This window comes from Nematolebias whitei, chromosome 5 (genome assembly GCF_014905685.2).
Source record: "Nematolebias whitei isolate Nwh7 chromosome 5, NemWhi1, whole genome shotgun sequence".
NCBI classification, from domain to species: domain Eukaryota; kingdom Metazoa; phylum Chordata; class Actinopteri; order Cyprinodontiformes; family Rivulidae; genus Nematolebias; species Nematolebias whitei.
Window position 1 is genome coordinate 40528936 of NC_056502.1, and position 26228 is coordinate 40555163.

At 40.9% G+C, this 26228-nt stretch overlaps 1 protein-coding gene across 1 annotated transcript in view; it reads left to right on the top strand.

The window, feature by feature from the left end:
- The window catches only part of trhra (thyrotropin-releasing hormone receptor a), a 23005-nt gene extending 9685 nt beyond the window's left edge, over positions 1-13320 (top strand). The window contains exon 2 of the mRNA XM_037677319.1: positions 12880-13320. Within this exon, the coding sequence (XP_037533247.1) occupies positions 12880-13320 (441 nt within the window). The remainder of the gene's footprint in view (positions 1-12879) is intronic.
- Positions 13321-26228: the final 12908 nt, after the last annotated feature.

A 26228-nucleotide genomic window follows, 5' to 3' on the forward strand; every position in this document is an offset into this window, starting at 1 on the left:
ATCCATCCATCCATCCATCCATCCATCCATCCATCCATCCATCCATCTTTATCTGCTTCTTCCTTTTCAGGTCACTGGTGCCCATACCCAGCTATCACTGTGCGAGAGGCGAGGACCACCTATTGATTACTTTTTTTATACTGTAGTTTTTTTAAAATAATTTTATTCATCCAGCGGATCATGGGATATTTTTCCAACAGCCAAACACATTTGACCCCAAAAGTCATTGTGACATTACTGCTTAGCGTGCGTGTTGAGAATCACTCTCAGCTACTACCACACCAAATTTTAGCTCAATACTTGTATCACTGACTGAGTTATAACCAATTTTGTGGTTGATAAGTGTGTTTAGCAGTCATGACCACCTTGTATGGGGTTTCCTTCAGTAATCTGTTGAAAATGTACAATAAATGATTTCACACTGAGTTCTGTTAAAATCCAGTGGTTCATGTAATATGTTTTCTGACAGACAGGCAGAAAAACACATGCCTACAGAAACAAACAAAAACATTATAGTTGCTTTGGCAACAAGCCATAAAAACATTTCAATGTATTTTTTGGCTCTACATTAAATTTATCTGAGTTTCATGTGCATAAGTGATAAAGGCTACTTTAAAACTTGCACTATAAAGTATGTTGTTGTATCTTTAAGCTGAGTACATAATCTTTATTATGTTCTCTACGATTATTCCATACAACATATGGATATTCAGGTGCAGCTCGCCTACATGTAGCAACAAAGAAGCCTTGATTGATGGGCCGATCAAAAGATATACAGATTGAGCAATGCTGGAAAATTAGCCTTTTTCTTCATGTCAATAAAGCACATTACAAACTGTTAAGGATTTAAGTAAAGTCGATTTACAAGTACTGAGTGACACTAAAACAGACAAATGTCAAAAATGCACTACTCGTAGTTGTAAAGAAAAAGGCAAACCTGCATCTCCAAGAGCATGGGAACAAAGAATCTGCAACAACAATTTGGGGACTTTTGTAGAATGGAGTCAAAACTTCAGTGAGCTGGATTTTTGGAGACAAGTTTATAGTGAAGTTTTAACCCTCCCGCTGCCCTTGGGTCAAAATAACCCAAAAGTTTTTAAACTGACTCATGAGTCACTTTGACCTAAGAGGAGCAGGAGGGTTTAAACCTTGTTAATTTAAATTGTACTATTAGGAAAAAGGAAGCTCACAAATGGTCAACATTGTTTGGTTGAGTGCTAATATTTATGCTCAGTTACAGGATGCTAAAAATATTTGGGTTTAAATGCAAAGCTTTGATTTCCTGCTCAAATGAAATTGGTTTATTTGAACTTATAATTTATATAAACATATTTTGATGTTTGTATGAAAATGTCTATGTTACTCACATGCCTAAATATTTGTTTTAGGCTACTTAAATGTAAGTGGGATCAGATAAACAAGTCAAAATATGCTGCAGACTGAATCCAGTTACTGCTGTAATTAGATGAAGACAGATAGGAAAACTCCATGCACATCAGGCCTTAGGCAGCCCAGACATAGAAGGCTTTCTAAAATAGCTTTAAGTATCCTGTATACATTCCATACTTTGATCAGCACTGGCAGAGAGCACCAAATAAGGCGAAGGTAGGAGGGTAGGGAAAGACCGTTAAGGTAGGAGAGCATAAAGGGAGAAGTCAAGGATAGATCAGGATGTTGAACATGGATGTGATGCCTGTGATATCCTGTCAACCTAAAAAAAGTTTCCCAATCTAAGTTCTAAAATTTACAATTATTCATGATATATATATATATATATATATATATATATATATATATATATATATATATATATATATATATAATCAACTTTGAAGTGACATTTTCTCTAATAGTTGTCAATACTTGGTTCTTTACCAGCTGTGACATAAGTCATAGAGCACGGAGTATGGAGAAAGAAGCAAGAATCTTTGTTCATTTTTTAACATTTTTCAGGCATTTTCTTACTTACAACTCTCTGAAAAACAAGATACCTGTATGAAATAACCCTACCACAATAGTTTAAGATCACAGCACGAGGATGCCAAAAGGAACACATAATGCAAAGAGCAGAAACAGAATCCTGAAGTCACTGAACCAGACTCCTTCTGCCTTCTGACTACACTAATAAATTATGCCCATAAAAGTTAGTAATAAAATTGGAAAAACAACAGGCATCCATGGCAGAGTCTGACTCTAACACTGAACAAGTACGACTTTTTACAAAGATACAAAGTTTATTTGCCATTTGAGCACAGACCAACAATCTAGGCACATTGGAATTCTTGTGCAGAGCTCTATCAGTCATAGTCAGAAAACACTGACACAACACAAAATAGATAAAATAAACAAGAACAAAGTGGTTTATATCTACATGGTACAGAAAGTAGGTAATATCTAAACCTTCCCATGTCACATGACAAGTAAAGTTAGGCAGAGTAGGGTTTATTTGGTGTAGGGTCAGCAATTTCCTGCGGGATCAGTAAAATTCTTATCTTATCTTATCTTACCTTATTACTGCACCTGATTCAGAAGTTTTGTTTTGCCATTGGTCTGACTGTGGCAGGGAAAAAACTATTAAAAAACCTTGTACTATGGGTGATTATGCAGTCCACTCTACTGTGTCTCAGGTTATATGAACATTTTTTGTGCCTGATAAGAGTGAGCTGGATTGAGTGAGTCCTTGATGAGAGCTGCTCTTTTTCAACAGTGAAGTACATACATTGAATCCATGGAAGGAAGTTTTGTCTCTGTAATCCTCTCCAAATTCTTTACGACTCTTTGCAGTGGCTTCCTTTCTGCTTGTGTGGTGTTCTCTATAGGCCTGGGTGAGAGGGTGCTGGTTCAGACCCTTTTTCCTGAGCAGCATAATGTAGTAAAGCCTTTGCTGGGCTGTTTTTTTGTTCCACTGTGGCTGTGGTCTTGAGAGACCAGCTCAGGTCTGATGTAACCTGCAGTCCCAAGAATATATGGATGTCAGCCCTCCCTACCTCAGTCCCTTTAATGCTGAGAGGTTGTAATGGGGGAGGGTTCTTCTTGAAGTCCAATAAGATTTCTTTGGTCTTGTCTGTATTGAGGATGAGGTTTTTCTTCTCTCTATAGGTAATAATGGTGTCTACCAAAGACCTGTACCCTGGCTCATTCCCCTCCTGGATGAGCCCCAATAGAGTGGTGTCATCAGCATATTTAGTAATGATGGTGTTGTGCCAGGTGAAGACACTGTCACAAGTGTACAGGGTAAAAACTTTAGGGCCAAAGAAACAGCCCTGCGGGGATCCTGTTCTGACTGAGTTCAGCAAACCCATCCTCCCATTCTCACCAACTGTGGTCTATCTGTCAGGAAGTCCAGGATCCAGTTACCGGTGGGAGTCAAAATACCAAGGACAGATGTTAGTGCCACTGGCCTGTAGTCATTAAAGGTTTTAAAGGCTTTAAAGGCACATTGCTTACAGCCAGCAATGTGATCCAGACTCTTGCACTGTTTGTATAGAGACTGAATGGCCAGTAGCAAAGGACCCCAATCCAATATTCACAGAACACTCCCCACAGCATACCTTAAGGAATACCTTCTTCAAGTTCACAAAACACATGTAAACTGGTTGGGCAAACTCCCGTGCTCCTTCAAAAACCCTCATGAGAGTAAAGAGTTGGTCAAGTGTTCCACAGTGGCAAGAGACCCTTCAATGTTACTTATTAATTCAAAGTTTAACCATCTACTGAACTCAATTCTCAAGACCACTGAATTGACTTTAAGAATAGACCTGAAGAAGCCGAGGAGAGTGATGCCCCTGCAATTAGAACATAACAAACTGTTCCATTTTTTAAAGGGGAACCTCCATCCCAGACCCTATATCCCACTCTGCCAATACAATGGCAATGAAGATGCCCATAAGATGTTACAAAGGTATGTCAACCAAGGCAGCCCAGCAACATTCAGAGCCTTGAGAAACTTAAGGCAGATATTGTCCACCCCAGAGCACTGCTGCTTCAGAGTTTTTTTCCTACTTTATATCCTGAGTTCCTCACTTAATTCCTTTGTTTTGTGTTGTGCTTTTTACAGCCACTTGTGGTATTATCTATCATGTGCCTCCATGAGTTTCCAGTGTTGCATTTATTTGTAAGTAGTTTTGATGCCTTGACAACCCTTTTTTTTTGTAAAGAAAACTTTTTTTAAAAATCTTTGACCATTTTGAATTCTCTCTACAGCCTTGAGCTCTAACCTCCAGAAATCACAACAGTTTATTTAACACCCAAAAAAGTTCAATCTGGTCCTCTGGACATTCAAAAGAACAGAAAACAAAACAAAGTGGATAAGGTGAGGGATGCCATCATGGAGACTGATGAAACAATGGTCTCTTTTGATGTCACATCACTCTTTACGTGCATTCCTGTTGATGATGCAGTAGAGGTGGTCAGTTTAAGATTAAAACCAGACATCACTCTGAGCAACAGGACCACGCTTTCCACAGAACAACTGTGTCAACTCTTGAAACTGTGCCTGCAGTCAACCTGCTTCACATATGGGGAGCAATATTATAGGCAGAAACATGGGTGTGCTATGGGGTCTCCAGTTTCTCCTATTGTTGCCAACCTGTACATGGAGGAGGTAGAAAAGAGAGCCTTGACGTCCTTTTCAGGGACACCACCAAGTCATTGGTTCAGGTATGTTGACGACACCTGGGTTAAAATTAAATCTCAGGAAGTTCAACATTTTATTGACCACATCAACTCTGTGGATAAAGACATCAAGTTCACACGAGAAGATGTAAAAATGGCAGGTTGGCTTTCTTGGACTGTGAGGTCTCAGTCTCTGATAGAGGACATTTGCAAACCGATGTGTACCGCAAACCCACCCACACAGACCAGTATTTGCAGTTTGACTCCCATCACCCTTTGGAGCACAAATTAGGAGTCATCAGGATTCTGTACCACAGAGCAGACAGCATCCCCACTAACTCAGGAGCCAGGCAGAAGGAGAAATCCTATACAAGACAGGCTCTAGAGCAATGTGGATATCCTAACTGGGCCTTCCTGAAAGCAGAGAAGAAACCCAAACAGGACTCCAGTCAGCCATCAGGTGAAAAGGAGGAACCCAGACCAGTGGTCGTTCCGTATGTTGAGGGAGTATCAGAGAAACTGAGACTTTTATTTTCTAAACATAACGTCCCAGTGGCTTTTAAACCCCAAAATACATTACGGCAAAGACTGGTTCATCCCAAAGATCCAGTCCCCCGGCACAAACAGAATAATATTGTGGATTCTGTTCAGTGTCAGGAGGGCTGTGATCAGTCTTACATCGGGGAAACTAAACAGCCACTGGCCAAAAGGATGGCCCAGCACAGAAGAACCTCATCATCAGAACATCATCAGGCCAGGACTCTGCGGTCTACACTCATCTCCAGGCCAGCGGTCACTCTTTCAGGGATGAAGATGTGCACATCCTGGATAGAGAGGAACGATGGTTTGAGAGAGGAATAAAGGAGGCCATCTTTGTGAAAATAAATCGTCCATCATTAAACAGGTTGGAGGCCTCCGGGTTCAAATGTCCCCCTCTTGCAATGCTGTGATTGCTAGTATCACTCAACCCCCTGTGAATAGTAAACAGCCATCAGTGTGCTAATGATCCATTGTTAGGCTGATGGTCCTTCTTGAGCATGTGAGCAGCTGGTTTTGGTTGTCAGCAGCAAACTGGTTGATCCACTCTGAGAAGGTGCTATTTAAGAGACTGAGCTGAATACAGCACCTCAGACTGAGGAAGTCTCTTGGATGAGAGACGAAACGTTTCTACATTTTTTTGTTGATTTGCTTTGTTTTGTTTTTTTGAATGCCCAGAGGACCAGGTTGAGCTTTTTTGGATTTTTCTACCTGGATTATTGAGCATGCATCAGGATATTTATTTAACAACAGTCTTGAATGCAAAAACTCAGCATATCATTGTTCAAAGACTGTTGACGACTCAAAATTGCAGGCAAAGTGTAAAACCATAGACACATTTTCAGTTGTAGGCCCTCTGCATTTGTTCTTCACCACTTCACTTCAAGCAAGATGAAGGACGGCAGCTCCCTGGCTTCTCCAGTCCAATAATCTCAAACTGACCCGTTTTCAAACTGGACTAAAAGTTTGGTCCTTCTTCCATCGGACTTCGGTGTTCAGTGGCCTCAGAGAGCTGAACGGAACCATCGGGATTTTTTTCAGTCCAGGACCTGGACCGCTTCCACCCCATCGGTCACTCCGAGTGCAGCCTGTCGGCCAGGTAGCCCCTCTAGCGTATGAGATGTTTTCCGAAGGTCTGGCGTTTTTTTTCCCTGCGGACTCCAATCGGACTTTCTATCTGGACCTTTGTGTTTCTGCTCAGTTCCGATCGGGATTGCTGTGTGGTTTTGTGCTGGATTTCTGTTGGATCAGCTCCTCGTGGGTTTCTGATGTTGGCCGTGGGGGAGTTAATCTGAACAGGACCAGAACCGAGCCGGTCTCAGCCTCAGTGGGCAGCCTGATCCTTCTCATCAAAGGACGGCCACCTCCGTGGGGTTTGCTGTCGGCCACAGAGGAGCCTGATGGAACCGGACCAGAACAGAACAGAGCTAGGCCATGGGGGAAAGTTGACCCAAACCGTGCCAGTCTCAGCCTCAGTGGGCAGCCTGATACTTCTCATCGAAGGACCGGCCACCTCTGTGGGTTCTGCTGTCAGCCATGGAGGAGCCTGATGGAACTGAACCAGAACAGAACAGAACCATGGACGGCTCCAGCTTCTTCAGTCAGACTGACCACTGCTTGCCTGGAGGAAGCCTCTCGTGCTGGGAAGCACCGAGGAGGAGCTACTCGAAGGAAGTCTAGCATCCACATCAGAGTTCTGCTGATTTTACATCTGCACTCACGTGGATTAATTTGGATCCGTACGGTACCACCGATTTCAGAGCTGGTCAGCTGAAGGATCTGCTCACTCTGTTGGTACAGTCTGTTTATCTTTTTAAACTTGGTTCAGATAGACCATGAACCCTCGAAGGGCTCTACCTGAAGGTTTTTTTTCCTCATCTGGATCATATCTCTGCTGATCCGAACTGAGCCAGGATCATGCCTTCCAGAATGAGTGGATTTTCTGGCAGCTCGCTTTGTTCTTTGATGTGGATTGCCTGTTTCTGCCTGTTGGTTCTGGACCCAGCATCTGTTCAACATGAGAGCAGCTGGAGAGATTTGTCTGCACTAGGATGCTGGAGCTCCCCTCAGTCCAATTCAAACTGCAGTTGGTCCACCATGCCGGGCTCATTGGTCCATTTGAACTATGACGCTGTCTGGTCTGACACTTCATCCCATGTTATGACATAATACATGATCTCACATGATCTGTTAGTGCTTGGAGTATTTGTTGTGAATGACTCTCACCAAACTTTGAGCTCAATATTAAGAAAATTGATTTATAAGGAATTTATTTTTATCCTTTTTTGTGTTTGCCAAGATTGCTTTGCTGTACCAGCCATCTTGAAAGGGGTTGACTACAAGCATTAATCAATTGTAAATGTTAATTCATAGATTACTCTCTGATGGTTTCATTAAAACATATTAAATTAGTTATCCATGAAACATTTTACTATTGCTATTTTTTACATCTACTTTAGAATTCTAAAAACTAAGCAAATAAAGGTTTGAGATAGATTTCAGATGACTCAGCAACTATTTTGAAGAATTTTTTTAGCAATTGGTTTGAACATGATTTAAACCCCTGCAACTTGAGAGCGAGTCCCTGTGACCGGTGAGGAGATTAAGAATTTACAACAACTGTTTTTTGAGAAATTTCAACATTATTTTTTATCAATGACCTATTGATATGTGTTACATAAAAATATTTTTTGTACTGTTTTCTCGTGTATCAGTAAAATTAATCAAATTTATAATCATCAAGCAAAAATTTCAGCTTTTTGGTAATACCTATACAAAAATCAATGGAAGTTTAATGTCATTGTAGAGAAGGGAAGTGTGAAGGAAAAAAACATACAAATGATGAAGTAGACTTTAGGTGCACAGGTATTGAACAGAAATCTTTAAGTAAACATATACTGGTTAACTCGGGGTGAGTGGTGGCACAGAGGTTAGAAGATGGGCTTGTGATCGGAAAGTCGCAGGTTCACCTCCCGGTACCGTCAACATCAAAATGTGGGTGGAAAAGGTAGAACACCAACACCTCCCTCCACCCTCATTCGCCCCAATCTGGGCCCCTGAGCAAGGCCTTTAACCCCCACCATCTGCTCCTTAAACAGGTCTCTCTTGAAAATGAGTTCTCGTGGCTCAATGAGACTACCTGTATAAATAAAGGCTAAATGAAAAAATGAAAAAACTCATTTTCCCCACTCTGGGCCCCTGAGCAAAGCCCTCAACCCCTCATCTGTTCCCCCAGGTATCCCAGATAGCATCTCTCTGCTCCACACAAAGGGTTGTGGTAGCTTGGTGGTCTGTGGTTGTGTCAGGAAGGACATCCTGTATAAAAATAAATGCCAAGTCTTCATGCATCTTAGTTCACTGTGGTGACCCCTGAAGAAGGGAACAACCGAAAGAAGAAGAAAAAAAACTAGTTAAAATGATATACATGTACATCTCTGTGCATCTCTACTCCCTGCAGGCGTAGGGTTTTTCTTGTCCCACAGGTTCTTTTTTTAATGACTATAACAAAAAATAAAATGGTATTGTGTTTTATTACATTATTTTTAGTGATAGTACATTAAAATAATACAATACTGCTATTTGTAGTACTTGAATTTGATCATTTTGGATGTCAAACACATCATTAATTTGGTGATCTTGGCAGTGTGTACAGAGAAGAATATTCTTTCCTGCAGTCTTCTAAATGTCTGAGAATCCAATGTGCACAATGCATTAGTGTCATGTTATAAGCAGGCTTTTTTAAATAAGACTGCAGCTCTACAGTTTCCCTCCAGATAACTTTGGGTTGCACAAACATTTTGACGTTTCATCTTGAGGCACAATGTTTAACATCCAGAGTGAAGTGTTCCTCTTTCCAAAACACTCTAGACATTTAAAACCTTTGCATGGCTTTGTTTAACTAATTAATTTATACAAAGCCCAGAATTTATTTTGGTTACACCTAATTTGCAAAATATTTGTAAGAGAGGAGCGTGTACATTTCTGTTTAAAATGCAACAAAACAAACTGTTGGATAATTTAATTATCCTATCATCAAATCATTAAATAAATAAGCCACACAGGAAAGGAGAAGATCCGTACATCCCAGGTTTTAATCCTTGCAAGGGGAACAGCCATTGAAACTCCTAGATACAAGATGTTATACACCGCCCTGCTCACAAGGTCTGCCCACGGACAGCATAAAGGAGCTTCAGCTTATACGCTTATCAGAAAAGGTGAGGTCAAGACAACTCTGCTTCCCAGCTTAGGATTCTTGAAGTTTATAAGGTGTGCAGGCTCCGTGCTCCTGCAGGCTCCAGTTTATTCAGATAAAACAACTCTAACTCAAACGCATGGTTCTATAATATTTGACATTAGTAAGTGACAAACATCCATAACCTTTACATCCCGCGTCACAAACCCATGTTGTTCTTGTAAAAAAAAAAGAAGTAAACTAGGGAGTATTTTTATGAAACTATACTCTGCTACACAGAGCGCAAGTAGTTGACAAAAACAGGGGAACTCTTCATGAGTTGAATTTGTGCATATGTGTCATTGTTAAATTTATATTTTACAGTTTTGTGTTTTGTTATTATCTAATGTGGACACATTTCTAAACCATAACTGTTGGTGGGGGGTGACAGAGTCTGTGACAAAGCCATTATTTTTTTAAGTGAGTGTTTCTCAAGAAAAGTAAAAAGTTTCATCAGGTGACAGCTTTTTATCTGAGGGTGGAAAAGGAAATGTTTAGAGCAGGAATGTTGATGATAATGAGATTGAACTGTACACGTTGATTACATACGGCACCCCCACCCCAAACACACACACACACACACATCTGTGTCTGATGCAACCTTTGCAACTAATATTGAAAACTCATTTACAGGCACAGATGAAGACTGTAAATGTCTTTCGTCTAAAAGAAAGAAATATTGTTGATTAATGCATATAACAAGGTTTAATTTGGTAGAAAACTTGGATGAAACGACATTCACATCACACATTAAGACATGTAACATTATTAGAAAAGGAATGTGTGTGAATAAGTGATGGCAGGTTGGATTTAAAGCCTTGTATACAATTAATTAAAATATGCAAAAAATATTGAAATTCTATTTTGAACAAATGTTCTAATCTAAGACAACTACTTTGGCACCTTGCAGGAATATTCTTTTTATATTAACATGCCTGAAGATGCAAATCTCATTACCATTTCATACTGTCAGGATGGCACCATCTAGTGGGCCTTCCCCCTGTCTGTTCTCCCTTGTGTCTGAATTGATTGTTTTGATTATCGTCACCTGTGTCATGTCTTGGTTGTGTGTATATAAAGTCTGTCTGTCAGTTCTGTCATTGTCGGTTCGTCGTTGGGTATGTCCTGTCTTGTCCTGCCTGTGATCGTGTTTCTTGAGGCCATGTAAGTTTTGCTGCCATGTCAGCCTTTTTGATTTATTATTGTTATTATTAAAAGCATTTTTATTTTATACATTTGCCTCCTGAGTTCTGCCTGCGCAATTGGGTTCTTCTGTCTTGATCTGCCACGAAACAAAACCTGACACATACAGTACTCATATACTGTGTATGTGTATGAATCAGATATTTAGCTTGTTACACCTCCTTCACAGAGAATAATGAACATGTTACTCTCTCCATGACCCGACGGTTCCCATACTCTTCAAATTTTGACTTGTAAAACAACAGCAGCAGAATCTTTTGAGGCAGTCTTTTGATGGTTGAAGCATACAAGGATCGTTAGAGGTAAACTGAACACATAAAGTAACAACGCAAACAGCTTCAGGAAGTATTGTTGTATTTTATTTCAATTTAGGAATACTGTTTTTGACAGGTATCATGACAATTAGGGCAAAGATGCACCCTTAAACAACGGTCTTGACATTTTTAGATCATTTTTGTAAATTGTCTTAAGACCCCTCACTTGTTACTCAATCCACAATGGGGTCCTGATTTCAACTTTGTGAACCACCTACACAACCTTTTAGAATGTGGCAAGGTTGGACAAGTTTGGAAGACCTTTAGTTTGAAGGCAGTCATGAAACTCCTTTAATCTTAGTACTCACCATACCTGCTAGATTTTCCGTCCCCAAAATGTTCTTCTGTGTCTTCACTATAGATTATCACCACATTCCCTTGACAGTATTTCCACAAATTAATTGCAACACACCCTGCACTCAGCACTGGATGACTCTCTTGGACCTTTTCAAGATGTAACTATTTGCTTGAAGACCATGACACAAAGCTTTTGTGAATTTGATCTGGCATAGTCTCAGCACGAATGCAGTGTGGCCAATCCTAAATGAAGTTTAGGCATTGAAGCTACACGCATGCCATGTGATATCCATGTCAGGGATATGTTGTCACCTCAATGATAAACCACCACAACCTCAACCAGAAAGAAAGTTTTATGCATGCTCAAACCCCCTCCACTCATTACACTTTGTTATCTTTAATGGGGAACTCACTAAATTGCCTGACATACTCCATTCAAAGTGCCAAAATCGTCTCTCATTGTCACAGTTGTGTGACGGAAATTGTCATTTTGTTCGCGGAGCAACTTTGCCCACCCCTTCTTGACTCAAAACCTTGGCCAAACTTTTTTTCAGGCATATGTGTCAAATATTGTGCAATTGGACAGACGTTTGTGGGCGTGTTTGCCACTGCGGAAATGCACTCGGACATGCAGCTGTATGCCTCTGCAAACACATTAAATTAGTCAAATGGTCAAAAACTCCAAGATGGACATAATGCAGACATCATGTTCAGGCTGCTATTTAATATACAATATTATTTTACATTATTAGTGTTTAGCATATATCTTAGATCTTTATGCGTATCATTTAGTGTTCATTTAGTGTAAATCTTAGTATATAGCTTAGATCCTTATATACAGTTTCTTTTTATTCTTTATATTTTTGCCATTTTTGGGTGTAATTGAGACCTTGAATACACAATTTTGTTCCACGTCATGTACCACATGTGATGCTAATGACAATAAAGAAACTTGAACATAGTTTATGGAGGAGTCTGACTTCTGGAAAGTGTGGACTTTCTTTGTGATAGATTTGTGGCCAAACAGTGTGTGCATGGATGGAGTGGAGACTCTGGTGGGAAGAATCTTATGTGGTGACGTATGCATTACTACAGCGGGAGGGGTTACCCAGGAGCTCCGTGTCTGTGTCTCGTGGACTATGGTAAATGGACTGCACTTATATAGCGCTTTTCTATCTGATCAAGATACTCAAAGAGCTTTACATCACAATCTGTGCCCTCATTTACTCGTTCATACAGCACTCTACAATCTATACAAAGAATAATCTGAGTGTTATCACACTCATACATTGATGGGACACATGTTGGAGGCATTTAGGGGTTCAGTGTCTTGCCCAGGGACACTTTGGCATGTGACTGCTGATGGAATCGAGCCTCCGACTCTCATATTGGAGGACGACTACTGTAACTACTCAGCCACAGCCACCCTACGCACTATGAAAAATGTGTGCAAAAATGAACATCCCACAACCACATGACCGCACGTTGACTGTTCGGCTTTGGATGGAGTATGCTGTGACCTTAATTTCTTTCTACCTCACTAAGATCCTGCAAAGACCATTCTATCTCATTCAATACCTCACTGGGGGACTGTTAGGTGTTCTTAATGAAATCACTGTTTTGATTTTGATTTTTTTTTGGTGATCACTGGTACCTTTTAACATTTGAATCCTTTTTCATCAGGTGACGAAGATGCTAGCTGTGGTGGTGATCCTGTTCGCTTTACTGTGGATGCCCTACCGGACCTTAGTGGTGGTCAACTCTTTCTTAGACAAAGCTTACCTGGACAGCTGGTTTCTGCTCTTCTGCCGTCTCTGCATCTATCTGAACAGTGCTATCAACCCTGTGATCTACAATGCCATGTCCCAGAAGTTCCGCATTGCCTTCAAGAAGCTGTGTCACTGTGGCCCTCAGCGCATAGAGAAACCAGCCACGTATAGTGTGGCACTCACTTACAGTGTAATCAAAGAGACATCCAATGGGGAGAGTCCCGACCACTTTACCACGGAACTGGATGAGCTGCACTCACCGTGTGACCAATACCTACCTGCCAGCATTATGCCAAGTGCCAAAAAAGTGCAGTATGTGGAGCCCTCCCTGCCTGACGGAGGTGTGAATGCTTGATTGGAAGCAAACTTTGCACCTTAAGTGGATATCACAGATTTGGAAAGCTACATTATGAATTCAGGCAAGTTTTTAATTAAAGTACACAGAGATGTCCAATTTATTCTAACCAATGTGTTTTCTCTTGTAAATATGTTTTTATTAATAGATAATTTGCCAGAAGTCAGTAAGAGTCATTAAAAAGTTATGCCATACCTTGTAGGCTTTTAATATTCTGCACAAAACAGAAAGCATCTGAACTATAATTTAATGTTTTTACAGCAATTATTCTGTTTTTAGGATCAATCTCTAGGGACAAATTTATGAAAGAAAAAAAGATTAATGAATAAACCAGAGAATAACACCACCTAACATTATGAAAGTAGTCACCTTTAGATAAATTCAAGATTCTAAGTTTAAACGTGTGCCAATTTAAATTGCCAGTTTCATTTGCAGTTGCATGGCAGCTGTGGTTAAAGCCAACAGTTGTTTTTTTTGGGGTTGGCTCCCAGACCGTAATACGTATAACACTGGAGCTCGATCACAATTGTTTCGAACACAGCAGGCAGAGGTTTACAACAATAAGCTCTTTACGTCTATTGTGCAGTATTCAATTGACACCAGACAAAAGAAGAAATGTTGCCACTTCATGGGTGCATTTACCACGTATGGGGTCAGATATCTGATTGGGAAAACAAATACGTATTTGATTTACATTTGAGAGGTGAACTGAAATTGTTTCCACCTTCACAAAGAGCTTAACTTGCTACTGCAATGCTTTCATACACCACTCCTTTTTCCATTCAGTCTCAGCCTTTACTTTCTTTAGAGTGAAAAAATTATTATTTTTTCCCATCAACAGCTAAATTGTTCTCTGGCTAAAACTTTTGGTTTGTGTGATTTATGCTCAACAGCTCTTTACATTATAAGACGCTCTGACTGTTGAGCTAATATCACAGTAGTCTGTAAACATCAAATCCAAGAAGACCTGACTGGTAAAGCTGTACAGAGCCCAAGTGCCAGCTGTAGATATGAAATGCAGTCGGAGAAAATGTGTTCCATCTGCTTAGTTAACTTTGTGCATTGGTTTACAGAAACATTGACATCTAAATGAAACTGTGTTTTTGCTGATGTTCTGTTGAGCTGTTAAGAGTTTATCTTATCGAGGAAACAGAAATTAACACAACATCAGCTACAAACTGGGGATTTAGGGACAGTGTACATGACTGTCTGTGTTATTCAAAACCAACCTTAGTGTTGACTAAACTGTTTCAAAATCACATTGAACATTTGGTTGTTTTTTTACATTTGTATTTCATATACAGTAATTGTCATTCTTACAGTTCAAGTAATTTTAATGTATGTTCATGTGTTTTTGTGTAATTTTAAATGGATTCAGATTCTAACACGTATATGTTTCCTCCTACCTTACAACCAGCTTCTTCACAGAGACAAATACTAAATGTACTGCTGAAGGTATAATGAGCTTTGATCTACATTCAACTGTAGCACTGTGACCTTCATCTCATTCCATTCAGCATGCAAAATATTTAGATATATTACCTGGAAAATTACTGAAAAAAGTTTGAAGAACGCTGATGCAGCTGCTGTTCAGAATACCAACATATTTTTCTAACAATCTAAGTTAAAAAAAAAATCTGTATGAGTTGTACATACAATGTCAAAAGAACAATGTTCAAAAGAGATGATAATGTCACTGCCAGTGGCTCATCATGATCACTATAGTAATCATACATGTGTCTGTCACTCCCTGACTGCCAAGTTAATGAGAGACAGGGAAAAAGCAAAGTAAACATTAAAAACAAACAGTTTTAATGCAAAACTTACGAGTCAGACTTTGATATTATTGAATCATTAGTGACTGAAGTCATGATAATCCCAAAGATTTTACACTGCTTTTTCTTTTCAATGATTTGTGACTCATAAAAGTAAATCAGGGATTAAGTCAGATTTGGTCAAACTAAGCTAAGCACATTTTCAGATTCCTTGCTTGTTAAGTTACATTTTGATACCCAGGTCACGAGTAGTTCCAGAGATGTGGCTTTGATTTGTCTTGGCCAACCTCTTCCACTTCTTCTTTGGTTGTTCCCTTTTTGGGTTTTCAAAGCAAGCTATCCTCCTCCTCACTCTGTCCTCTGCAACCTCTGTCCTCACTCCACCTACCTCCATGTCCTCTCTAACTGCATCTATATATCTCCTCTTTGTCTTTTTCCTGGCAGCTACATTCCTAACATCCTTCTACCAATATACCCACTGTCCCTCCTCTGGACATGTCCACACCATCTCAGTCTGGCCTCTTTAACGTTATTGTTCAATCTGTGCTGTACCTCTGATGATCTCATTCCTAATCATCTCCATCCTTGTCACTCCTAAGGCGAACCTCAACATCTTCATTTCCATTCACCACTTGCTCTTGTCAAGGGCGGACACTTTTCCCCTCCTCTTCCTCCTCCACTTTGCTTGGCTGCTCTGTCCTGTCTGTGAAACTGCTTTTGAGAATGTTTACGGATCTCACCAGAGGGAACTGATGCTTATTCCATCCCTATCAGAACTCCTACAGTGCCTCTGGGAGTGTCCTTGGACACTCTCACTGCCCTTTTCATCTCCCACCCTTGCGAAATGTCTACGTCACCATGTGCTTCTATGTGCGGGATGATTTTTTTTCTCCAATATCACGGTCTTTCTTCTCAGCCATGAAGAAAGAGTTTGTTTGGAATTATTATTATTTTTTGCTTCCAGATCTTACTTGTGTTCACTTTCACTACTTTATGTCTGTCTAAACAGGTCTCACTTGTAAATTAGTCTTCAAGGCTCAATTTGATTAAATAAAGGTTGAATGAACTGAATGTATTTCCACCACTTCCAGTTCTTTCTCTTGTCTTTATGTCAATGCCACTGTCTCCAGACCACACAACATAGCTGGTCTCACCACTGTCTTGTAAACTTTTCCCTTGACCTTTACTGATACCCTTTTGTCACATATCACTCCTGAAACTTTTCTCCATCCACTCCATCTTACCTGGATTCTCTTTTTACCTCTTTACCACACAGCCTTGTTTGCCCGGGCAACAGACAACAACATCTGTTATGACGAACCCATACATTTTTATTAGTATTATTAATTTAGTCAAATCCTGTTTTCTCAAAGGTTTAAAAATGTGTCCTGTTTATAAGACAAATCAATCCATATCTCAAAATCACTCATGACATCAGACAGACCTAAGTATTACAATGTAGCGTAATAAGCAAGAAATCTGAAAATGTGCTTTGTGTAGTTTGATCAAACAGAACCAAATTCTGATTTGGTTAGATAGGTCACATATGAGAAGTTAAATAGACCCATCACTTCCAGTTTTGATGCAAATAATTTGAGTTAAAATTTTCCTAAATATGCTGTGGCATAGGCATGCACTCTCTGGATTCTGTAGGGATTTCATTGAAAAACAAAACAATTCTTATAGCAGTGAGAGACACACTGGGTGAAAGAAAACAACAGTGTCCATGTTTTAATGTAAAAGTTGTAAATGTAACAAAAAAAGATGTGTGAGTAAGAATTGTTTAAATTCAAATGTATGGAAATTGTAGACAATTCAAATGTTAATGTGACAACATCAACAGCATTCCATGATAAAATCTTTAAAAAAAAAAAAAAATCATCAAACACTGTGATGTTCATATTGTAAAATCAATAGCCAGTCAGGTCATGTAAAGTCCAACTTTCTGTGACACGTTTAAACTTTGTATGATGTTTCTTCTGTGAAATATGACTGAGCTGTAGAGCCCTACATAGGGCTCATTTTCTCATGTGATGCACCGAAATCTAATTGATCTTTTTTTTTCTCGCATTTTATTTTAACATTGTTTGTCTACATTGTTTGACGTGCACACTCTTCCCAATCAAGCTACATATTTTGGTGTATGATCATCATATTATATGTCAAAGCCGCACAAGATACAAGACAAAACCTTTAAAATTTGTAATAATGGTGCTTACCTGCTTATGCATTGGCATCTTTGATCAAATGCAAGCTGATTAAAAAAAAAACTAAATCTGCTCACTCATGACATGTTTTCAGATTTGACTTAGACTCTGTTGAGCTTGCTGGGGTCCCACAGATGTTAGCTCAGCTGGATGAGAAAGCAGCAACACTCAAGAGACTCAAATTAAAATCTAGCTTCAAATTTAATTTTTTTTGTTTGTTTGTTTGTTTTCTTGGCCTTACGTGATTAGCCCCTCCATAGTGGGTTTTCCACCACATAGGTTTCATTATGGGCAGTGTGTGCAGGTGGTGGTGCCATCGGTAGAGCCATCACCTCTTATGAGAAGGTTACTAAATTACATTCCCATTGGGGGCCTTTCTAAGTTGAGTTTGCATGTTCTCTTTGTGCTGAATGGGTTTTCTCTGGGTATTCTGGTTTCCTCCCACAGACCAAAAACATGCATGTTAGTCTGATTGGTAACTCTAAATTGTCCCCAGGTGTGAGTGAGAGCGTGAATGGTTGTTTGTCTCATTTGTCTCTATGTGTCGCTGTGATTGACTGAAGACATGTCCAGGGTGTACCCCGCCTCCTCCAGAAAATTTTGAATAAAGTAGATATGATTTCCTGCATTATGGTGTATTTTATGGGGTTGGTAAACGTCTACATTTACCTACATTTGTAAACTGCTTCTGTCAAGCACCCACCCCTCCTCCCTTACTTGACGGAACAGTCAAGTCGGGCACAGAACCAAGCCTGACACTGTCCCTGCTCGTTGTTGTCCGACTCCACATGTGAACCTTTAGGTGCCTGCCTGCAGCTGCCTGTGGGCTCCTATCCACGTATGACTGCCTGGATAGCGCAGCACTCACTACCACCACTCTTTTAGTTGGGGAGATTTTTTAAGGGTAGCGTTGGAAATTATACTTGAAGAGGCAGCTCATATGCTTGTAAGTGGCTGTTGTGTTTAAAATTTGTGTTTATGTAGTTATTTTCAGATTACATATCCAATATAAGTTTTATTCGTTCACCGTAGTCATATTTGTTCATAACTTTATTATTAATAAGCCTGAGATTTACTGGATACGAGCAAAGAGTTACCTGAACGCGCCCTGTCAAAATAAGAGTTTCCAGATCCTGTTCCGACAGGATCCGGCTCAAATTAGGCCGTGCTTTTCCTGCAGTCTGTGTGCACACCTCCTCAGTGCATCTCTCTTATTCTGCTACGCTCAAGTTATAGACAACTAACTAATGTACCAAATAAATAAACTTTCTGGATGTACAAACTAGTGTTTTATTGTCAGATATACTGAAGAATATAAAATAACAGAGAATATAAAAAACAACAGAGAATATAAAAATACCAACAATTAAGGTCCGAAACAGATGCAGACAGAAACATTGAAATGGTTATTGTAGTGCAGTATTAATTTTAAATGTCCTATGTGTAGAAAGGGGGAGTACTCCCATTCTTTAGACTCATTCAGTCTTTGAAATTTTGTTAAAACTTTGCGTCACTGTTGCAGCCTGCAGACTCTGCTATTCCACCGTAATGGTTTAAGAGTGAAGCTGTAACTTGGATGGATCTGACAGGAACTTGACTCTTGTACACTGAGTGGACTAGTGGATTGTGTGTGTAGGGAGGGGATGTTACTTGTTACTGGAATATTTAGAACAACAAAATATAAAGAGAAAGATGAATCTTTAACTGGAAAATATGCAGGATCTGAATCGACTCTCTCTGGCTGTGAAAAATCAAACTGGTTCTTAACTAAAGAACAAGTTAAAAACCAGCGTTAGCACCAACCCATTTTTTTTTTTTTTTTTTATCACTGGAGCCTCTTTGGTGGAAAACCCCTAAAATATAGAGGTTTTGTTTATTATGCATCCTGATGAAAGTCATGATTTGATCTTGAGTTTACATTTGTGCGAGATGGTTTGGTTTAGATCAGGAGTTGAGCAGTGTTTGGTGCTGGAGTCAACTGGAGTTAACGTGGAACTTGTAACAAATGAGTAAATATTTCAGACCTTTACGTATGACAAGAAGGATTACATATCAAGCCAGAAGTCTTACGTTTTCCTGTTTCTGTCTATTTCGATCCTTCCAAGTAAATAATGATGCCTATTCTGTGCAGCCCTGATGTTTTGTTCTTTCAGCGTTGTTCTACCAGGATTTTACTGACGTAGCAAAATGTGTGGCTCCACAACTAAAGCCATGTAATTCAAATTCATCCAAATGCCCACCACCATGACATTTTAATTTTACTTCAAGAGGAAAAACACAGATGTTTGAATCATGTGACCTTTAATACAGGCCTCAGCTCAGAAAGATGCTGATATCAGATACGCACTTAAAGCTACTGTGTTAATGGAAAATCACCTGAACACGATTTCTGGAGGGAGTAGTTTGATTAGTCTTAACATGACAGACACACCGAAGCCTTTTACGCTACTCTGGTCACTGTGAAGACGATCACTGTGGAGAGTCTGTGAAGGTCAGTGGTCAGTGTATCACCAGGGAGGAATGTCTGCAGTGCAGATGCATAACTCTTTATTCAGAGACAGATTACTGTTATGGCAATAATTCATGGAAATACCATTATTTATAGAGCACATTAAACACCCACAGGACCAAAGTGCAGCACACATAATAAAACAATCATACACTCATACAATCAGTCAGAATGAAATAAAATGAAATAAATAAATAAAAGTCAACATCTCAGATGGTGTTGAAAGCCAGGGGAAAGAGATGGACTTTAAGAACGAATATTGGCAGAGTCTGTGATGTATCTACTCTGAAACCCCCAAAAATGAAAGTCTGGAATGTGTAAATGGATTTTCACAAGGTACCATGTTAGAGTTGGTGGAGTCTATAGTGTATTTGCAGCTCAGTCCTCTTTGACAGAAACAAATTCAGGTTTCTCAAATGTGTAATTACAAGTTTAATACTGAGTGGAGAAAAAGAAAAATACTTATTTTGTGCCAAACACTTGTTTTTTGTATATATTCTAAAGTTGTGTAAAACTGATTGTGCAGTACAATGTGAAATTTATTCTGTATTGTATTATTTTAAATGTGTTCAAATCAATCCATTTAAAAAATAAGTTTGTTTTGATCTTTTGTTCCATCTGCCTTTTGCTGTCATTTCAGTCCAGTGGATGAAAATTAATCTTCAAGGAAGAATAAATGAAAAATAGAACTGAAGTCTGGTGTTTGTGGCTTAAAGTAACTTGCAGTTGCACACTTATTTTCTCTCTTTGTTTAATATGGTTTTCTTTTTGGACGAACATGAAATGCATTTTCTGTGCACGTAGCACCACAAACAAGCTTTTGTAATGTGAACACACACACACACAAAAAAAAGAAAAGAGATCTGATGTATTTGTGAGGCGACATTCTTTGCACGTTTTTGTCTCAAAAGTTGTTTTCTCTTCTCTTGCTGCTTAATGGGTTGTTTAGTACTTTGTAACGTTCTTTGTCTGTAATAAATAGTGATTATTGTTTGCTCTGGATGCTGTGTGACTAGTATTTCCAAATGCCTCGTGCATTTCTCCACACCTCCACCACTTTCGAGTCATTACCAGCTTTGTGAAGTGATTCCTCTGATCCTCTGGCATGAATCTGAGGTACTGTAACCTGTGACCATACGGGGATCGTCAATTATTTGGGCTGATTGATTCAATATGGAGTCACTCATCATGCGTTGGCCTGCCTAGAAACAAATTCACCTCACTTAAGCTATCAGATTGCTGTCATACTGATCCAATGCGGTATACCATCTTTTTTTTTTTATATCACAGTAATCACAAGCGCAACGTTAATGTGCTGAAAGAAACATAAACGTTTTAAGTAAGACTTTTTACATTGTTGGAGAAACAATCAGTGTGTTTCAGTCAATTATAATTATGTTGAACCTTTGATGAACTGTCAGGGCCTTCAAATAATTCAGAAATATGAAACAAAGACTTCAGAAATGAATACATGACTTGATTGGCTATTATATGGGCTAATGTAGTAGTGTAACACAAGCTCTTTTTGGTTTTCTCTGACAGTCAGTTTTTTTGGTTTTTTTTGTATTCAGTGTCCTGCCATTATTGCCTTCCATCATAATCCATAAATCAGTTAATCAACTTAGAGCACAAGTTTAGATATATAATTTGACAACAATCTGAGCTAGATTCATAATCAGTGGTTTGTTTTTTTTAGACTTGCTAGTGTATTTTAGTGGCTAAATGACTAATTTACATTGGAGGAATTGTAGGGTTTGTGTTTCCTGGTGTCTGGTCCCATCTTGTGTTGTGTTTCCGTCCTGTGTTTCTGTTGTGTTCCTGCCCTGCTGTCAATCATTCATTCATTCAACCTTTATTTATACAGGCTAGTTTCATTGAGACATGAGGACTTATTTACAAGAGGGACCTGTTCCAGACAGAACATATAAAGTACAGACAACAATAATAATCACTCCCTGTCTCCCTGCAACTGTGATGTTCCACAAGTGTCAGCACTTTTCTTGTTATGTCTGTATTTAAATATGTCTGTGAGTCTTGTTCATTGTCGGTTCATCGTCTGGTAAAGCCTCCTGTATTCCTTGTTCCTGAAATATATCCTGTCCTATAAGTTTTCTGATGCCTTGTCAGCTTGTTTGTTTTCATTTTTAAAAGGATTTTTGATTTTATGACTTGGTCGTCGAGTCCTGCCTGCACTATTGGGTTCATTCCAGTCCTGTCTTGCCTGAGACCCTGACAATATGAACTGACCAAACCAGAACCCAGCAGGCAGGTTATCCCTGGCTTCAATTTTGCCTTTGCCTCTTCTGGTGGAAGAGAAGGAAAAGCGAAGGTCTCAGCTCCAGGGAAACTGCTTGGCATCCGAGCCCAGTTTACCCTCCTCTCCAGTGCCTGGCTCACAGAACTATTCTGGATAGACGTCAGGTCAGGGCGCAGAGCCTGAGGATGAGCTCTGGTTTGCTCCTGTCCCCAATTCTCACCATCGCCGCAGGAATGGTCAAAGACAAACTCAGAACCAGTCCACCCTACTTCCACCGGCACCTCCTGCACACTCAGCCTTTCACATTCTGCCTGGCGAGGCTGCGTTTCCTGAATTCTTTCCCAGTGCTTCAGCGAGGGCTGGTCCCGACACCTCACCTCCCAGGATTCTGGTGAGAGTTGAACCCGACACCTCACCTGAGCACAGTCTCAGAAAGGACTAGTCCCAACACCTCTCAGCCCCGGCCTTTGCCCTGCTCTCCCCGTGCGCAGCTTGAAGCACCGTGGAGAATTTTGCAGGGGGAGAGGTAGTCTAGCCCCTACTCGTTGATGAAGCGGGAGGGGGGGGGGGGGCAACCCAGAGGACACTTTGATCAGCTGTTTCTTGAGTCAGTTGACAGTTCTCTTCAGGATCATCTAAGCTCCACAGATAAGTCTGCCTCTGACTTGATCATCTTAAACACCACATTCCAAAATCTGTTCTTTTCTGCTGCAGTCAACCTGGACTCTCAGATCATTACTTACTCCCTTGCTGAGAAACCATTACTGTCTCAACTCTGCCTAATCCAGATCCCCGAGTACTACCAGCTACTTTTTAAAATAAGGACTTTTAAGGACTATTATAAATACTCATCACTCTCCATCTCTGTTTTGCCACCGCAAAACCCACATGAACCACTTGTTCACTGTGTCTCAGAGAGGGTCCAGGAGGATGCCTCTAATTCATCCTCAGAGACGGTCCTGGAGGAATCCTCTCACTACTCTGCATCTGGTGTGGGTTTTGGATCACATATGGTTACTGAGTCTCCCACTCTGTCTCCAGCAGGCCCCACACTCATTGCAGTTCCTGTGGTGGCTTTCATGCCTACCACAGTCCCGGTAGTTTCCACGCCTACTGCAGCCCCTGTGTTGCGTGAGGGTCCTACACATGCTGCAGACCCAGACTCTCCAGCTGCAGACCCAGACTCTCTAGCTGAAGACCCAGACTCTCTAGCTGAAGACCCAGACTCACTTGCTGTAGACCCTGACACCTGTTCCAGACTTGACTGCTGTAGACACTGACTAGCCTGCTACAGACCCAGACACACCTGCTGCAAACCCAGACTACTGCTGCAGACCCAGACTCTCCAGCTTCAGACCTCGACTCTCCAGCAGCAGACCGAGCTTTCAACTCAATTCAAGTATATTTAGCTTATTTATATAGTGCCAAATCGCAACAGAAGTCATCTCAGGGCACTGATCAAAAACATTTATATATACAGGTATAAAATAATTAAACACCATTTATTATGAGGAGCAGACTGCTTTGAATTCAACTCCATTGCATAACTATCATATTGAGCAAGGATGAAGGCAATAGCAGAAAGGAAAAACTCCCTCATGAGGAAGAATACAATACACATCTTCAGTTCTAGGGTACATTGGTAAATGTGCTGATGACGTCACCACCATCAGATAATGTATGTTAAGAGCTACCTGAACAGGAAGACTTGGCTGAATGCAGAAGTTCGCACCCTACTGGAAACCAGGAACACTGCTTTCAGGTCTGGAAACTCACAGGAGCTGAGAAGGACAAGGAAAGAGCTTGTTTCTGGTATTAAGAGGGCCAAGGCCACATATGCACAGAGGACTGGGGTCAATTCACCTCACAAGACCCACAAAGCATGTGGAGAGGCATTAAGTGTATAACAGATTATAAAGGCAGGAGTGAACAATGCCCTAGAGACATATCACTGCCTGATACCCTAAACAAGTTCTACGCATGCTTTGAAGACTCCAACAGACCACCCAGCACCAGACTTACCTCACCACGGGACGCAGAGCTTCTCAGCGTGACCTCAGTCCAAGTAAGGAATACTTTCAGGAGGATTAATCCTCACAAAGCAACTGGCCCAGAAAACATCCCCAGGAAAGTGCTGAAAGAATGTGCCAACCAGCTCTGCGATGTGTTGGCCGATATCGTTAACTCCTCACTTATCCTGGCAACAGTTTCCACCTGCCTGAAGACCACCACCATCATCCCAGTCCCAAAGAGATCTACAGTGACTGGTCTGAATGACTACCGGCCAGTGACCCTCACCCCGATAGTTGCTAAATGCTTGGAAAATTTGGTCATGACCCACATCAAAGCAACCATCAACATCAAGGAGGACCCTCACCAATACGCATACCTCAAGAATCAATTAACAGAGGATGCCATCTCCTCTATGGTCCACACTGCTCTCACCCACCTAGAGTAGAAAGACTCCTACGTCCATGTGCTCTTTGTAGACTTCACGTCTGCCTTCAATACCATGATCCCCCAAACCCCGAGGGGCAAACTACTCACACTAGGACTATTCCCCTCCATTTGCAACCGAGTCCTATACTTCTTAACAAACAGACAGCAGTCAGTGAGGATCCACAACTTCTACTCCTCCACCATAACCTTCAGCAGTGGCTCCCCTCAGGAGTATGTGTTGATCCCTCTATGGTTCACTCTGCTCACATATGACTGTGCACCTATCCATCCAGGTTGTCACATTGTAAAGTTTGCAGATGATATAGCGGTGGTGGGATGCATCACCAACAACGATGAGTCCAGCTACAGGCAAGAGGTGGAACACCTGGAGAGCTGGTGCAAGGAGAATAACCTTCACATTGATGTGAAGAAGATGAAGGAGATGGTTGCAGACTTCAGAAGAAACAAACACACTTACCCCCATGATAGGAGGATCTGCAGTGGAAGTGGTCTCCAGCTAAAAGTATTTGGGTGTGCACCTGAATGATAACCTCAGCTAGGGCAACAACGCTACCAGCCTGAACAAGAAAGTTCATCAGAGACTCTACTTCCTCAGGCGGCTGAGGCGAGATGGTCTGGAAGCTCAGTCCTCACCTCCTTAGGTGTGCAGTACAGAGCATCCTATGCTCCAGCATCAACGTGTGGCATGGAGACTGCACAGCTACAGAAAGAAAAGCTTTGTAGAGATTGGTGAAGGCTGCCCAGAGTCTGTTGGAGTCGGTTTCCCCACCATCACAGATATTTACACCTCTAGATGCAGGAAGAGAGCCGCTTGCATCATGAAGGGCCCCACTCACCTAGCACACACACTTTTTGCCCTTTCCCCTCAGGAAGGAGGTTAAGAAAATTAAGTGTAGAACCACTGCTTCACCATCTCCTAAGGGTTCCACGTCTCCCTAGGGTTCCACACCTCCTGAGGGTTCTATGCCTCTCGAGGGTTCCTTGCCACCCAAGGTGTCCACACCACCTGAAGTTTCTACACTGCTCAAAGGTTCCACTGAGGGTTCCACTGTGGGTTCCACACCTTTTGAGGGTTACATGTCTCAACCTGAGGGTTCCACACCATTTAAGGGTTCTACATCTCAGCCTGAGGTTTCCGCGCCACTCGGGTGTTCTACGTTATCCACTATCCCACCTCCTGACCTGCTCCAATGTGTTGGATGGCGTCCCAGCTGCCCACCTGACCAGCTACAGCATGTTGGACAGCTTTTCAGTTTCCTATCTGTACATTTTGTATTCCTAGTGTGTTCTGTGTGTCTGGTCTCCCTTGTGTGTTCACTTGTGCCCTCCCTCCTGTTTCTCCCCTCCTCCCACCCAAGTTTTTGGGGTGTGGGTTTTTTAGGCACGTTAGGATATGCCCATTATTTATTTTTTTGGTGGTGGGGGGGGGGGTGTCTTGTAGGGTTTGTGTTTCCTGGTGTCTGCCCCATCTTGTGTTGTGTTTCTATCCAGTTTTTCTGTTGTGTTTCTGCCCTGCTGTCAGTCACTCCCTGTCTCTATGCACCTGTGATAATCCACAGGTGTCTGTATTTAAGTCCATCTGTGAGTCCTGTTGGTTGTCAGTTCATCGTCTGGTAAAGCCTCCTGTGTTCCTTGTGTTATCCTGAAAGAGATACTGTCCTGTAAGTTTTCTGCTACCTTGTCAGCTTGTTAATTTTCAT